General features: G+C 37.8%; 1 protein-coding gene across 1 annotated transcript in view; it reads left to right on the forward strand.

The window, feature by feature from the left end:
* SLC16A10 (solute carrier family 16 member 10) overlaps nucleotides 1–16,517 on the forward strand; it is a 62,881-nt gene extending 46,364 nt beyond the window's left edge. Inside the window, exons 4-6 of the mRNA XM_057390189.1 lie at nucleotides 12,333–12,476; nucleotides 13,941–14,169; nucleotides 14,860–16,517. Coding sequence (XP_057246172.1) covers nucleotides 12,333–12,476; nucleotides 13,941–14,169; nucleotides 14,860–15,095 — 609 coding nt within the window. The 3' untranslated portion in view covers nucleotides 15,096–16,517. The remainder of the gene's footprint in view (nucleotides 1–12,332; nucleotides 12,477–13,940; nucleotides 14,170–14,859) is intronic.
* The last annotated feature ends 313 nt before the right edge of the window (nucleotides 16,518–16,830 follow it).

Below are 16,830 nucleotides of genomic sequence, written 5' to 3' on the forward strand. Positions count from 1 at the left end.
TGGAAGTTACTATTGTTTTATTGTTTATTGWATTTTTAGAACTGTAGTAATACTGGGAAGAGGACATGATCATCCTTAGCTAAGTGACACCTTTTGTTATGCTAAAGTTCTTGAATTTTTCCCACTGTTACGGGTGGCTAATAGCAGCCACGACTGCTAGTCAGGGATGCTGGTTGCAAGTGCTCTAAGAAAAAAGTACATACACAGTGAATGTYATGCCTACAGCTCTCCTCTTAGCCCTCTGACCTGCTTTCTGYACTCACCAAGTCCCATTTTTCCCACCTGCAAAGACACTTTCTGCCAGAATGGCTGCTCTGGACCATGTGATGTAGCACAGACCCTGCATGTTGGAGTCCTGGCACTGCACAGGAGCTCCTGAGGTCCCAGCCAGGGTCTCTGGGTGCTTCTGGGCCAGCCCCAATCTCTGTTYGTGCCTCTTGCATTTTCTGAAGCCTGTTGGAAAGAAGAATGCATGCTGTGAAACCTGTAGTAAGCAAGCAGTAAAAACTTCTTTGGGCTTTGGAACAGAATTAGCCAAGTCTTTGCAATTTTACTCTCTGCACTGTATTTGCTATGTAGAGTAAAAGCTGTTAAAACCAAAGAAACAACCTGCTCCTTAGSCAGGCTCTAATTAAAATTAAATGCATTAACAAATTGATTACATAGCATCCTAGATGGTAATTCTTGCCAGCTTCTTGACATGAATCCTGTCTGGTAGATACCAGGCATCAGATTCCTTTTGGCTCTTGCAAGGGAGAACCGAAAGGGAGAGCTTTTCTTATCCCAATTTAATTGGTGTCAAATTCCATTAATAGGTGTTCCATTACATGTGGCTTGGGAATTGGGTTGAGATAAAGACTATAAATAAATTTTGACTTAATTTTATTATATATTTTCAGCATTTATTGAGTTTGTTGAAGAACAAACTGATAAGTCATAAGATTACTAAATCAAATAGTTGTTATTTCTCTAAATTTTAAACCCTGTCCAAACTACTGATTGCGATTTGGTTTGGGTTTTTTTAAAATGCTCCTTTAGAATACGCAGACAGACAAAATCCTGGTTTAGTCTTTTTTGATTCAAACTCTGAGTTCACAATGGCAATCTGTGCAATAAGTGGAAAATGCTCTTTCCAGGTGTTTTTTRGTAAGGACTATCTCACAAGGAAATGATGAAGTGTATTTGAGAGAAAGTATACCTAGTCTCTGTGCCATTTGTCTTGTGCCTGTTTGGGTAACAARTATAGAACTTCTGTTTTTCACAGTCTGATGTTAAGAATTTAGCGTTGTCCTTACCCTTAAAAAAAAAAATTACTTAATCAGGTTCATGCATCCTTAATTCTTAGGAACTTATTAGGTCATTTCTGTTAAAATTTGATACAGGGTCACATGCTRGGTAGCTTAAAAGATGATGTTGCTTTTTGTGCTTTATTTAGCAGTGTGAAAAGAAATACTGCTTAAAATGGATGTTGTCACTGGCTAGTCTTCTCTAAACAGTGATTAAAGTCACTACCATGTTTCAGTATGAGTTTAGGAAAATACTAATTATKACACTTACAAAAAGGGGTCCAGTTATTGTGTTGTTTTGATATAGCAATATCCAGCCACTGTGTGGAATACTGGTAGGACTGAGAATATCATCTTAAAACTTKCAGTGCAGTGTTTCAGTCCTGTAGTAATTTGTCTTGGGGTGTTTATAAGTATGGATTCATTTAGCAGTTATTTTTATGAAATGCTCCTTGCTAATGATAAGTGCTACCTTATTTGACACCTTGCAGAATGAAAAACTGAATTTAACAACCAAATGGTTTAAACAAAAGAGYGCACATATTTATTATGTGTTCTACTTTTTTAAAAAAGCAACTGGATGATAGATAAAGCAATAAGAATGTGTCTTGATAAAGTTTACCTTTCTAAGCTCAAATATTTGTTATGAAGAAAATACTTATGAAGAAAATCTAAAGAATGACTAGATATATTTGAAAAATAGGCTTTTTGTTTRAGTGTGGCTGCAGGCTTGTATGGAAAGCTACCCATTAATGGATATGCAGTGTGAAAGTTACCATGGTACTGACTGTACTCTTAAAACTTCAGAATAGCTCAAGAAAAWTTTTTCAGCTTTTCTCACCTTGCTCTGCTGCCTATTTCTTAATTTACTGTGTAAAWCTGACTTCCTTTTGATGCTTATGCATGTTCATATTCCATGATGGATACATCTTTGCATATGTAGAGATTTTTGGTTAGCAGTGGCTATGTGGAGTGTATGTGTTCTGTGTCTGTTTCCTTCATGTTTAAGGCGTGAAAAAATGGTGTGTGTCCAGCCATTTTTTCCAATAATTTTCTTAGGAGAATCTGCCTTGGTAGGCAAATAAGTTTTAATCTCTTCCTAGAAAAGATACTGAAGACTCAATGCCTCCTTGCTTCTCTGAAATCTGCACGTGCCAGGAATAAGGAAGGGAACAAGGAAGTTAGAGTGCCGACTTGATGCCTAGGGGGAAAAAAGGTAGATAGTGCTGCTGAGAAACAAAGCATCACCTTGGACTCTGCTCTAAGAAAAGTAAAGATGCCTCTAAGCAATTTTATTCATGGGAGAGTCACGAAGCTGGTTAGAGTCTCTGTAGAAGTATTACTTGTAAGAACTTTTTCGTCCATATAAACAAACTCGTTTTCTTGGCAGCATCACAAAATCAGACAACTTGGATAAATATTAGTCTGTCCTCTGGGTGGCTGTGTCTGTCTCCAGATCTGGTGTTTGTCACTTTGAAGTTGCTGAGTCTAGTGCTATGCCCACATAGGCTGTCTTTGGACAAAAAGATAGTGCTGTCCTCTGATCTATGCTTCTTACCTTTTGCTGGAACATCCATTTTGTTCCTGCTCTTTAGATTGGAAAAGTATTCTTTTTCACTTTAGAAACATAATTAACAGGAGGACTTGCTGATATGGGTTATAGATGACACAGRCTTTTGCTGCTAGATTTGACCCCTTCTCCCCAGCTCCTGTAGTGTGAGTTTCTGTACCTTTTGGGTAATTTAACGGTTCTGCAACTACTTTATCACCTTGGAGTACCTTCTTACATTGAGCCTTGACKATGACTTGGCCTTCAGCTCTGTTCTTTATGAGCTGGTTGTTTTGGCTTGTCTCTGCCCATTTCTCACTCTGTATCAGTGATGTGCCTTGTTTTTGTTAATAAGAGATCAGATTCGGCTGTGCAAATTCAGTGTGTTTGAACCTTTGCCCCCCAGAACATGTGCCAATAAAAACTGTTTTCTTGTGCAATCAGCTTGGAGAAATGAAGAGCCAAGTTCTTTTGAGATCCTCTCTAGTTCACATTTTTCCTAGGAACTTGTCTGAAATTCCTGCTATGCAATTTGAAAGCTGTATTTACTTCCATATATTCTGGAAGTTTGTGAAACTTGAAATTCAGGGAAAAAAAAAAACAACAACAAACCTCTATTCTGTCTATATAGAAAAATGGACGTTTTTCATTTGTGAACTGCACCCTGACCAGGTAAAAGCTTTGAGTCATTAGGAAGAACTTTACTAGAAAAATATGAAAGGGGTATAGAAACCACCTAAGGTATTCTCCAAGCAGATCTGAGCGGTCATATCAGGGCAAGCTTTGATAGTCAGGATGAATCTTGCTCTGCTGTTTGATGTTCTGCCCAAGACCCAAGTTGTCATCTGTAACATTGCTTACAAATGTTTTTGTAACTCTTCAAGCCTCCCCTGAGGCTAGAAGGCACAGATGTTGTGTTCCCTAAATGTTGTCAGACGTGACATCTCTAAATTACAGCTCCTCATTTGAGAAATGAGTGTTTTAGTTTCTTTCTGCCCTTGTCCACACAGACAGTGGCAGTGGCTCCATGTTCTCTGCAGTGGGAGACTTGTCCAAGGAGCCATGGTAGAAAGGATTTACCTTGCAATATGGGAAACTGTTAAGGTTTTGCATGGTGTGTAAAGTCCTAATCCTACACCTCTCCCCTCCCTTTAATTCTTATGCCCCTGGATTCCACAGTGGAGACAAATGGAAGCACAGAGATAAATGTTTTCCTTTGTCTGAGTGCACAGCATGGTGAAGAGTCTGATGTATGGGCTCTAGTGACCAAAAATCTCTAGACACTAACATGTAAGGTCTGCATATCCACAGTAATGTGCATACACATAACACATCTGTAAGGTCACAACAAATCAGTTCTTGCTGGGTAAGTACTGTCTGTGTTTTGTGAACCCCCTGTATTATGTCATAAATTTGCTACTTTTAGAATGCTGTGTGAAATAATGCTTAATATCTAATGGGTGTGTCTGGATTTTTTTTTACTCAAACTGAAAAAGTCAGCCTCCATCACTCCATTCACTTGCTTTTATGGGCTGCTGTTCAAGAAGCCTCTTCATTTCTTCAGCTCTCCTGCATCAGTCATTTGTCTGAAGTCTTCTTTTATTTCCCAGAATCTGTTAGTCTTGTAATGGTAGGAAAATATATTTTAAATTATGTCCAGTACTAACAGTAGCTGTGTGTCAAACAGATTTCTCTATACTGTAGGTAATCTAAAAAAGGTAAAACTGTAGGTATAGCTGTCCATTTTAGCACTATTACCTTTCTCATCCACCTAATCTGTCATATTTCTTTCTGCAATGGAAGACTAACAAGACACCGGTTTTGTGAAGATCTGATGTAATTATTAAGCAGATATCTCTGAGACCCACAATCTTCAGTGGCTCCCCATGCTTTACTTGCTTTTCTAATCTTTGCATTTATCTCCCTTCAGATCTCAACATCTGCTGCAGTTTGACTGCCCAGGTTAGTGAAATTTTCCCCCTTTATCCACTTCTGTCATTATCTGTGCACCCATTTCTTTTCCAGTATTCCTTAATTTGACCTGGCAGTATTTATTCTTAGATAGATCATCTGCTTTGGACATTGGGGGTGGTGGTAAAATTGAAAAATTGTTTCCTACTTTATTCTTGTAACTGCTATTGAAAGCATATTTTAGATATATTTTTCAAGTAAGTACTGAAGACAAATAACATAGGTAAAGAAACAGAACAGAATAAAGAACAGAAACAAAAAGAATAAAACAAATGGGTTTTTTTTAGAAGAGAAAGTAAATGAAAGTTTAAAAAGAATGTAGCATGTATGCTCAGGTACAAACCATGTGGGGACACTGAAGGATACGAGCAAAGCAGTTTCCTCAGGTCTGTGCAGTACTGACAGGTTGAAAGGTCTGAATTTCGTTGTGATTTCCTTTGTATCAGTCTCTAACAGCACTTTGTGTACTCTGGCATATACAAACTATTCTGGTAGAAAAAGGAACACATCGTTCTAAGTCAGAGTAAACTGCAAAGTGTGTTACCTTTTCTGTTTGTTATAAAGTTATTTTAATGGTAAACCTAAAATCCTGTCTTTTGTTTGAAGCATCTTGACTTAAGCTAAGCTCTTCAAACTTTTCAAGTCTCCAGAAGCCTGAGATCACAGCTGGTTTTGCTGCTATCCTTATGTAAAGTAACAAAAACTGATTGCCAGATTCCTTCACTGATACATAGACCAGCTTTAGTGTCCAGTTCCAGCTCTCAGAAGAGCTGTATGGAAAGCCTCTTTGCTTTTAAAGTACTGTTCAGACTTGTGATTTTCTTACCACGTGTTTTGAATCTTCAATTGAAGAGATTTCAGAACCTAGCTCCTTTTTTTATTTTTTTTTATTGCAGTAATTGTCAGGCTCTGGGCTCTTTTTCAGGTTCTTTTTTGATGGTTGAGTCAAAATTTGTCATTAATACTGAACAAATTTATTTTCTAGAAAAGGGAGAGATGGTTTTGGAATGCCCCGTGCAGGAAAAAGAAGGGAACATAAATGTCTATATTCTGAGCGAGGACTATATCTCTGTATGAGAAGAAGAGACTATCATCATCTTTTCATTGGGATTTAAATGAAAATTTGACTCCTTGATCCAATTTCTGACAGCCCTGATCTGATAGATACTTGGTAGCGTATTTGGGACTTTCTTGAAGAATTGAGACACTTGAGAGCTTTCTTCTCTTCCCCAGTACAATGAGTCAGGTKCTTCACCCAAGTTTGTGAAAGCTGAGGGGATTATGACAATGTCCACCAGTAGATCTCYAATACTGAAGTACAGTGCTTGCCCTGGTAGTTCTGTGGTGCTTGAGTAGAGAGATTAGGTTTTAAAACCTCTGATTAGGTTTTACTTGCCTAGGTCCTATGGTTTAAGGTGTCTAGTCCTGAGAGACGTGATGAAAAGTTGCACAGATGCTGCTGTTGAGCAAGGAACTCAGCCTCTCTTAGGACATGACAGTAGCAATGTACAATATTTGTAGAGGGAATCCTAATCCATTGTTTTGACATTCCATAATTTCTTAATCATAGCATATCATATCATGTACTCAGTTTTAATTACATAAATTGTAACCTGATAACATTATTATTACATTAGTAAATGCCACAAGGATTTGAAGCGTGACTAAGTTTTTACAAGTGTAGTATTAGAAAATTGCTTCCTTCAGTCACAGGTTTCCTTTTAATCAAGTGCAGTCGAGTTTTACCAAGCTAGAACTAAATGAAGAGTTTTTAAGTTGTAACATGCAATAAGTATGTATCTGTGACTGTTCTAAGACATCTGACAAATCACTTTGGGAATCATAGAAAATAAAACTTGGAGGCATGCTGGTACTTTATCCAACTTACCCAGGTTTTTTTAACTACTAACTCACTTTGGTGTAGGATTTTTTAAAGTATTTATTTTAAAAATGTTTTTTCATAAGTCGTGGTTATCAAATGTGTTTATTGCCAGGTTTTTCTTTTGGATTCTGTACAATGATCCATGTAGTAATGAGTAATGAACAAAMCAGGACATGAAAAAATCAGCTGAGGCCTTACTGGTACTGAGCAGTATATAAAGGTCATATTATGTCCTGAATTGATATATTTTATTATTCTTGTATTAGATATGTATTCTAAACTGGCTTGTAAGATTTATGTTTGAGAGAWTTCCTAAATGCTGGCCAAAGTCAAGGTTTGTTATGTCTGCCCTTCCTCTGTAGGCAAGGTTTGCTACCTATCAAGTAATAGAGTTGGTATTTTTACCCCCATAAATCTGTTTATTTGTTATGTTAAATGTTTAAAAATTTTTCTGTTTTTGTTTCCTTTTCTGCTGTTATTCTTGAAATTCACATTAATGGGATTGACCTGTAACTCTCTGTGATGTGCTGGTGGTAGCTGATTTGAGACATAGTTGAGTTTTGAGAGTAAAATRGGCCTGGAAACTCTCCTTTAGGCCATAAGAAACTGAGACTGTAAATTACAGATTGTAGTCACAATTGAGAATAATTATAAAAAACGTTTTGAAAGGGTAAGTTTTATCCAACAATTTAAGTCTCATCCCTCGTGTACATAACACTTGAGTTCTTGTGGATCCCTAACTTCTTTCTTCATCCTTGAGCTCAGTCTCTGGGAGCTTCTAAAGATGCTTGTGTGCCTTTTCTGTCTTGCTGCTGCTGTCCAAGCCACACCAAGCCACTGGGTTCCTTTACATGCTCTTCAGGATAATACTGACAAACAGCTCTGAGATATTTAAATATTATTATTCTTATTCTTATTATTCTTCTTATTATTTTTTTTTTTATTTTTATTTAGGGCATATGGCTTTAGGACTAGCTAATTTTTGGGAAAAGCTCCTCAAAACCATTTTAACTATGTAACTGTCAGCCTGAGTARTTTTGAATTTTTAATGCTTGGGGTTTTTATGTTGAATAGTTAACAGTTAAGCTGTTAACTGTTGTGTTCAGTTTTACTTTAGAAACTTAGAATGAGCTTTACTCAATGAAGTAAGATAAAATTTCCCTATTTTCATGTAATAATCACCTTGTTTATTTAATTTKCTCCCTGTTCATTACACTGTTTAAATAGACAGGAGATAAAAAGAGCTATTACCAGTGTTGGGGCAAGTATGTATGCAGGAGTTATTTGAAGATGTGTATATGCATATTTGTCATGTGAAGACACTTAGCTACAGTAACATTTCATAGAAATTATCTCAGGATGTTGGCACTCTCTTTAAAATTGATCCCTGTTGGGTATTAGTAATGCTGTTTCTCTCTCGTATCATGAAGATCATCTTTTCTGTAGAAGTTCAGGAGTTGCTGGCTCATTTTGCTGGCTTTTTGCTCATCATTAGAAGTTTCTTTGGTGGAGTCTGGACCAAAAACATATTTGCATTAAATGATCTTCCCAGTGCCAGTGTCATAAAGCTTGCTGGCAACCAAGTTTCTTTTTCTGTTTCTCACCCTTCTTTCCCCCCATTTCTTGTGGTGAGTCCACATGGTGGAGAATAAACAGTGACTTGTCCAAAGTTACTTTATGCTCTGCTTTTTAGCACTTTTTGAAACTTCCAGTCACCCAGGACAGTTCACTGCAAGGAAAGAGATCACAGTCCTGGCTGCAGTGTTGATCCAGCTGATGGAATGGCCAKGGTGCCACCTGGATTCAATGGCTCTGCTTCTCTCTGCYCTGGAAATAARTGTTTTGCATAGAAAGTGAAAAAYTTATGCACARTCTCTTCCTGTAGAYCTTCCTGGAAATGGCTGTGGARGARTTTTKGGGGTCTTTGGTCTTGATTCCCCTGTACAATCTATGCCAGCTCCTCGACCTCATTCCTGTGCTTGCACTGYTCTGTTGTGCTTATCTCCAGGAGCCAGAGCAAGGACATTTGTCCTGGAAACGTGCTGCCCTACCTCRTATGGCCCCTTCTCCAGCCACATCCTGTTCTTTCTCACAGTTTGTTTTTGCCAACAATCCTTGGCTGTTATTACCAACAATCCTTGGTTGGCTCCACAGCTATCTGGCTATCAGTGTTGAGACATGCACATGAGCCCCTTTATCTTCCAGGCTTCTACACCCCCTCAGCTCTTTCAGGAAACTTAATTTGCAGCAGTTAGTAATAGTATCTCCAGCATACAAATGGTACCAGCAGTACTCAGTAAGCATTTCCTTTCATCCTTACMCTTGTTCTGAGTGAAAGTGTCAGACATCAGAACTTGCATCAGTAATTGAAGAAAATGGTGGTTTTAATGTGCTCCAAGTTTCCTAGGTTATGTATTGCTGTTGGCCATCTCTTTTGTTGAGATGATATTGCATTTAGCCTACTAAAGATTTGCTTGATTGGGAATCCTTAAAATGAAATATAGATGGGAAGAAAGTGGTTGACAGAATTATTTCTTACTAGTTCTTAACCACTTCTTTCGGATTCAAGGTTGTGTTTGGAAAAAAAAGAAACTTACAGCTTTGCTCAGATTGCTGTCTTTGATTCACTGTGTGAATGTAGCTGAAATGTGTGTGCAGTGAAGGGAAGGCCTTGGCAAAATCTGGGTCTTGCTTGGATGGAGAGAGATTAACCAAGACTGTATATTTGAAAGCATTCCTGCCACTACAAAGTAGCTGACACATCTTCTAGTCTCATTCTGRCAGTAATGAGAATTTGGACAAGATTTGTGTGTGTCACCCTGATAGACAGCACGGGTATAAAGGAGAATGCTGATGCCAGGGATACATTCAGTTCTATTCTTCACTGTATCTTGATTTGGAAAACTGGATTTTACAAAGATATAATATATTTTTAAATAATAAAGAAGCTGTGCTACTCTGGACTGTAACATTGCCTTGAACCAACCAGATCTTTTTTACATTTGGAAAAATCAGACCTGCAATTCAGCATGCAAACAGCCCTGAGTGAAGAGGCAGCTAYGTTACTGAGAACAGGCACAACCCACAGTGAAATGCTTTGGCTTTTGTGTCTGTGTGCCTGGGTGCCTATTTGGCTACTGTAGGTAATGCCTGAAAAGCCATATAATTACAATCTGCATAGTTCTGCAGCAACGAGGGCATTCATCCCTGAGAAGGTTCAGAAGCAATTGCTCATTATGGGATTTTTGAGTAGTTCTAACAGCTAAAAAGCTGTGGAAATCTGAATCTTGCTTGAGCTRCTTCATCATAAATCTATTTAACCTGTAATAACACTTGCAATGCTGAATTAGTCCTGAATCATTGTGTTTTCAGGCAGTTAATATTGCTGTTGCTTACAGCTGACTTGGTGTCTGTACCACTGAAAATTGAATATGCTCTTAAGGATCTCAGGATCAGCTYTGAGAGTTCAGGCCAGGTTGCTCAAGGCTTTGTGCACTTGGTCCTGAAAAACCTCCAAGGCAGGAGACTGATCCAAGCTCTCTGGACTGTTTGTGCCACTGCCTTCCCAAGGAAAAAGTTTTTCCTTATATCTAGCTGGAAGCTTTCTTTAAGGTTATGGTGTRCTTAAGAGCAGTGAAAGCTAAGAAAATAAATATTAATTTAGATGTTTCAAATTTGAGATGAGTAGAGATTATTTTCTTGCTGAACGGGTTAATTGCATCAGTATTTTCCCTCRTTGATCTAAGAGTGACAGCATTTCACCCCCTGTGCTACCTTGAGAAATCCAGTTACTCAGTTGCAGGTGCAGGGTTAATAGTTATCTAGATACAGAGCTTTATCTTGCCTCTTGAAAAGCCTCCAGGGAGTGGATGGATCAGGGCTGCTAATTAAACAGGAGAGGCTGCAGGAACTTGGAACAGGTGACAGAAATTGCAAAGAACACCTTGGCTGCTCTCGCCAGCTGGGCCAGCAGGTGTTGACAGGCACATAAAACGTAGGGGTGGGAAAACTGTCAGCTTTTCCTTTTCTCACCTTTTCCAGAAAGGGAATAAGTAGAACAGCTTATCTTTTATGTATAAATGTCATTTCAGGTGAAAAATTTCATCAGATTATGTTCCCAAATGTGTCTTACTAAGCAAAGAAAAAACCTAAGCACAAGTCTTCAATTTCAGTTAGAAGTTTTTCTTTAAAACTGGAATAAACGCCCTTGGTTTTTTCTTTCTTTCTTACAGAATCAGTTATGTTGGATAAATTAATATTAGATTTAATAGGCTTTCTGTGACATGTAAAAAAACCCCAATAGCTTAAGAAAATTGCTGCTACTCAGCAAGTCCTGTTTTCTTGTTGAAAGAAAAAGGGCTCTGTTTGTATATTAACACTCTGGTCAGGAAAGAATCTAGACTATTTTGCTCCAGAAGTGTTTACTAAAATGGAACCTTTTAATTTTCTAGATAGGAAATCAAGCGTTCTCTGGTTTGAAGTGATACCAGCCTGTGGTTACCTTGTCTCTAAATGTTTTCGCTATGTCTTTACTTAAAATCAGTTTCTTTTCTTTGCTCTTTCACACCTATGAGATTTTACTTTTTTCACTTTTCTTGTTCAGAACTACTTATGAGTAAGTCCTGCAGAGATTGCAGGACTGTGCAAATGATTTCCACATCTTCTAGTGCCCACTTTGGCATATTTAGTATTGCCAAGCATGTTCCAATAGGTAACAGTGCAAAAAAAAATCTCTTGTGGGTTATTTGCTGGTCTTTGGGGTTGATTTAAAAAAAGAAAAACAAAAACCACAAACAAAAACCACTGTGGAAGCAAAAAGAATATTTTTTAAAAATCCAAATCCATTAAGCCAGTCTGGTGGTATATATAATATTTTTTTWACATGATTTGGAAAGTTGTAATTGCTGACACTGGTAGTTCATGTTGTTACAGTCGATGGCCTGCTGTCAGGAGCACGGATCCTGATTCCATTGCTTTAGTTCTTTAGGATGAGGTGGCTGATAAATCCTTCTGCCACTCTGCCCTGCTCATTGCTGCTGTGGCTGCACCCTCTGSTGGGAGTGCTCGCTGTTGTGCTTGGCACTGCAGCTGGTTTCTGTCCTTCCTCCTCCTTGCCCCTGGACAATCTTGGATGAGACATTCTGGAGATCCTCTCCTACTTGCACTGTCTGGGCTCCTACTCCCTGCTTCTTGCTCCTGCCCTGAGCTATGTTGGGGAGCCTGAGTGTCTGCCTTAATGCACAGAGCAGGATTGCAGTGATTCCCATTGATCMCTGCACACCTGAGAGCCCCAGCCAGGGAAGCAACCAGTTCCAGACAGCCTGTTTGGGATCTGTGTTACTTTAAATCTATGAATAGTAAATTTAGAGTGCTTGGAGAGAACCCTGCTAGGTTATCTTCTTTTTTTTTTATTAGATAGAGCCTCCTGTTTACCTGAATTAAGTTCATTAACCGTGGATAAACCACAACACATTTCATATTTTTATTATATTGCACTAAATACTGCATTCTAAAATGTGTAAAAGCAGACTAAATCAGATGAGTATTTGTAAATCTGAGATTGACAGATTACTTCTAWTTGACTCAAGTTTTTCAAGGTCTATCTTTTAATTCTAACGCAAATTTATTTTCTCTTTTTAAACAGATGAATCATGTAAAGGACAGATTTGGCGACAGCGTGCCAGAAGAAGTGCTTCTGTTATGTCTGGGCATTACTTCAGGAGTTGGCAGATTGGTCTTTGGCAGAGTTGCAGATTATATTCCTGGTGCAAAAAAAATTTATTTACAGGTATGTCTTTATTGTTTCTCTATTCCTTCACAACTGTGTATTCTGAACGCTTTGGTTTCAGGTGCTATTAATAAATAAGCAGAATTAACTGACTGGATATTCAAATTTGAGAAGTTCCAAAACTCTGGGAAACTCAGTGTATGGTTTCTGATATTAGGAGCTTTTGGTGCAAAGTTCATGAATCTCTGATTTTTGTTTTTATGCTATGAAGATGTCTGTTTCCGGCTGGCTGTTTTCAGCTGGAAATGAAAGAAATTACTGATCATTAGCGTGTGAGCAAGAACTTTTGGGGATTCTCTAGACTCTGCTTCCTCTGTTTTATCTCATGATTTCATAGTGGTTGCAGAAAGAAACACGGGTTAGTTTCTTCCTCTATTAAGGATTTTGGATCTATTGATCTTTGCCAGGCACTGCATAATACACAGGGGTATGGCCATGGGAATTTAAGAGGTAATTAGTTGAGAAGATTTTGCAGAAAGAGTCCCAACTTCCAGAAATGCTGAAGCTCGGGGATGAAGGAGGATATACACTTCTTTCCCTTCACATTTATAAATGCTATTTCTTCTAGGAACTAGCAGTGTTAGTGTAGGATTTTGGAAAAGTTTTGGTTCAGTTTGGCATTGGCAGCTGCGAGGTGCGCACCGTTTAGTCACTTAAAATAAATAGCAAGGGAGGCATCTAGTGGGGATTATCTGCATTGCATTATGGAAATAATTCTTAGGRAAGAAGTACCTTCCTCCTGGAGTGTTTGCTGTCAAGGATTGGTTTAGATTCCCTGATGTTTTACTGTGGTTAGGTGGGACATTGGCTTCTATGCTGACATACGGGTGGTCCAAAAGCAAAACTGTCATGTCTTTTATTTTCTTTTTTATTCTGTTTCATTTTGCTGAAAACACAGTTTTAGTCCTTTAATATCAAACAAATTATCTAAGRTTATATTAGAAAATCTTTGAAGTAAGCATGACTACACCAATGTATCAGGATACTTTTTAAATGGAAAAACTGTGAATGTTTTCATTTCTGTGGAATATAAGCACCAATATAATACTGGTATTTTTACTTAACTTACAACAAGGAGGAGTCTATTTACAGTGTTTCAGCTGTCTTAAACTTTTAATATTTCTGTGACTTTTATTTGTAGAAAGAACMGGGAGGAACTTCTCCAAAAATGTTAGTGCATGAGAAATGACCTTTTACAATCACTGTAGGACTGTGGATTACAAAGGCATTTTCAAAGCTTGCAGAACGGGTAGTGGAATTCCTTTGCTTGCCATGAGTTATGTGTTTGTTTTATCTTGGTATGTAACTTCTGATGGTGGTAATCCATGGAGACTGATTATTTTAAAGTAAATACAGRCAGACAAGTTAATTCACTGCAGATGCAAGGAAGTTCATCTGGTCCCTTATGATCTGCAAATTTGATGCAATGCGTTTTTATGGATTTCTTTCCTTGTTCACATTTAGGTGGCCTCATTCTTTTTTATTGGCCTGATGTCAATGATGATTCCACTGTGCCATGTCTTTGGGGCTCTCATCGCTGTCTGTCTCTTCATGGGCCTGTTTGATGGGTGTTTCATTTGCATTATGGCTCCTATTGCCTTYGAGCTCGTTGGGGCGGAGGATGTCTCCCAGGCCATCGGGTTCCTGCTYGGGCTCATGTCAGTGCCTATGACAGTTGGCCCACCCATTGCAGGTGAGTATGGGCAGAGTTTGCAGCTGTAAATGTGTTTCTATGTTTTCATGACCTTTTGGCTGTGTTTCCTATTAAATGTCATGTGCAGAGCACCGACTCTGGACATTTTCTCGCCGTATGCTTGAGAAGATCCAGAGAATTCAACTACTGCTCATGGGTTATTAATTTACTGCACTCTTCAAAGTTTACGCAGTCTTTTTCATTGTTATGAAGGTGTCAAACATTCCTCAAAGAAAAGATAGGTTTCCAGTTGGATTTAGGACCTGACATTTTCCATGCTGTACAAGCAATAGCCTTTTGGTTGCTTGTGTTACAGAAGGCCTCCAAATTAAAATCTGAAAAYCAACTGGATTCCAAAATTTGCTCATGCAAAAAGGATTGTGAGTCATGGCTAGATACAAGTGCTGGAGATGTTCAAATGAGCACCTTTCCAATACAAAAGGGATGTTTTTAAGGGATGGTAATTAAGCAGTTGAGCGGTGACRTACTGAGCTCTTCATTACTGCTTCCAAGTCAGCTCTGGAATACCTTTTTACTTACATGTACACTTCTATTTGGCCATCAGGTTTTCAGGCTCTAATGATTACAGTCTGTGCCAGCTCCTGGGTTTCTGAATCTGAACCCAAGGCCTGTTTTTGTAGATTCCTGAGGCCCCTTTATTTTATGAGTGGTAACTTTCTGCCTTTCCAGGTTTGCTGCGGGATAAACTTGGCACCTACGATGTAGCATTTTACCTGGCTGGAGTCCCTCCCATCATTGGAGGAGCTATTTTGTGTTTCATCCCCTGGATCCATGAACGGCAGAAGTTGAAAGAAAGAGCAAAACATGTTGATGGAGAAACTACTGAGAAAATGCTGGAAAAYGAAAGCACTTTTGTGTCAGACACAACAGTAAAGCCAGTCAAAGAACTGGATTCTGGCTTTTGATGCCTTTTTTTTACCCTGTACCATCCTGACCTCCTACTGAAACTAGATTTCTACTTTTTGGCTGAAGATATTATACAATACTGAAGAAGTCATGAACTATTRCTCAAATTGTAAGACTGCTACAAGAATCTTTTATACCATTGAACTTTTTTTGACAAGTTGTTGAATTTGATTTCAAGCCACATTTTCAAGGTATTTGAAGTTTTGTAGCTTTAGTGTGTACGTACGTAGTGATTCTGTGTGTGAAGAGAATATTTTTCTAATCCATCAGAACTGATTTCTGGAAATGTGAAAGCTTCTTTTTCCTTCACTGACTCGGGATTCTTCAGTGATGTCTATGATCCATCCAATGCAGGCACACCCCCCTGGATGTTTATACTGGATAATGTAGTAGCTCTCATGAATGATCTGTTTTTTGAAGTTTCTCATGCTGTTTACAGTCTTTTATAATTCTCTATCATGAACACAAATATGCATCTTTTTGCTGAAATGATTTTTTCATTAGAAAGCTAAATTATTAAGCACCTCTTGAAACACTCGCTTGTGTTTGCGTTCACCCTTCACAGTAGCCCAAACAAAGAACATTAAGGATGGCATTTTTGATGGGCTCAGGTTTTGAATATGCACAAACCAAGCTCCAAGTGCAAACACTTTCAGAAGTAAAGCTGCTGAATAATAGTTGTTTTGTTTTTTTTTTTAATTTGGTGAAGGCAATACTCTAAAGGTGTACATGTACTCTTAAGGCTTTTTTCAGCCAAACCTCAGAGTAGTGGATAGTTTTGAAACTGTACTGACTAATTCTTTGGAGCAGTATTGTGAATTAGACTAAATTTCAAATTATTCTGTTGTACTTGTTAGGATTTTTTTTGTTCTTAAAACCAAGACAGCTTTAAAGGATACATTCTAAGTGCAATACCAAGTTGTTTTTAATGTGGAAATATACACAAGCTATTAAAATGACATTCAGCAATTAAAGATTTTTGCACTAAGTGAACATGCAGGTTTATTACAGGTCTTTATGGCTGTGCTTAATTGCCTGTAGGATAAATAGCTCCATATTTTATTCAAATATAAAGAAATGTCTTTGCATGTCCTATTTCTTGCTTAACATCCTRAAGAAATGGCCCCATTGCTTATGTAATCTTAGGTATTATGCACTGTTTGTCAAGCAAGTACTTCTGAAAACCTCTTTTTCTGAAAAATGTTTAAATGCATAATACTTTGAGTTAAAAACACTGCTTTTCAGTTTATCATAAACTGCTTCTAAGCACATTGCTTGTTTGTGGATATGGTTCAATAATCACTGGAATACTAAGTCATTCTTTGTTTCAGGTTCATTTGATACCAGTAATTTCTGTTGCCTCATTTAAAACCATCATAGCAAAGAGCAAACTAAATGTGATCTGGACAAAATGTGTATTTAAGTGCTTTTTAAAATTAGTAACAGTTCTTGTTCTTTACATAAACCATGAAGGCATACTATTTTTAAAAGTGATAMTCTTTATTGCCTTTTCTATTTTCATTGTTTTTCCATTGTTGTAGTAAATTGCTCAGAAAACCCATAAAAAACAGCAATACTATTGCATTTAATGTTTACATCTAGCAGCTGACCGAAGTTCTTTAAATATAATCCTGCAAGGCATCCTAATTATTGTAGACCAAAGCTCAAACTTTTTTTATATTGCAGAATTTCAATCCCTACTTTACAYGAGTGAGGTCTAAAAGAATTGAATCT

This window comes from Malurus melanocephalus, unplaced genomic scaffold (assembly GCF_030028575.1).
Source record: "Malurus melanocephalus ecotype Western Australia unplaced genomic scaffold, MMel_1.1 scaffold_23, whole genome shotgun sequence".
Classification (NCBI taxonomy): Eukaryota; Metazoa; Chordata; class Aves; order Passeriformes; family Maluridae; genus Malurus; species Malurus melanocephalus.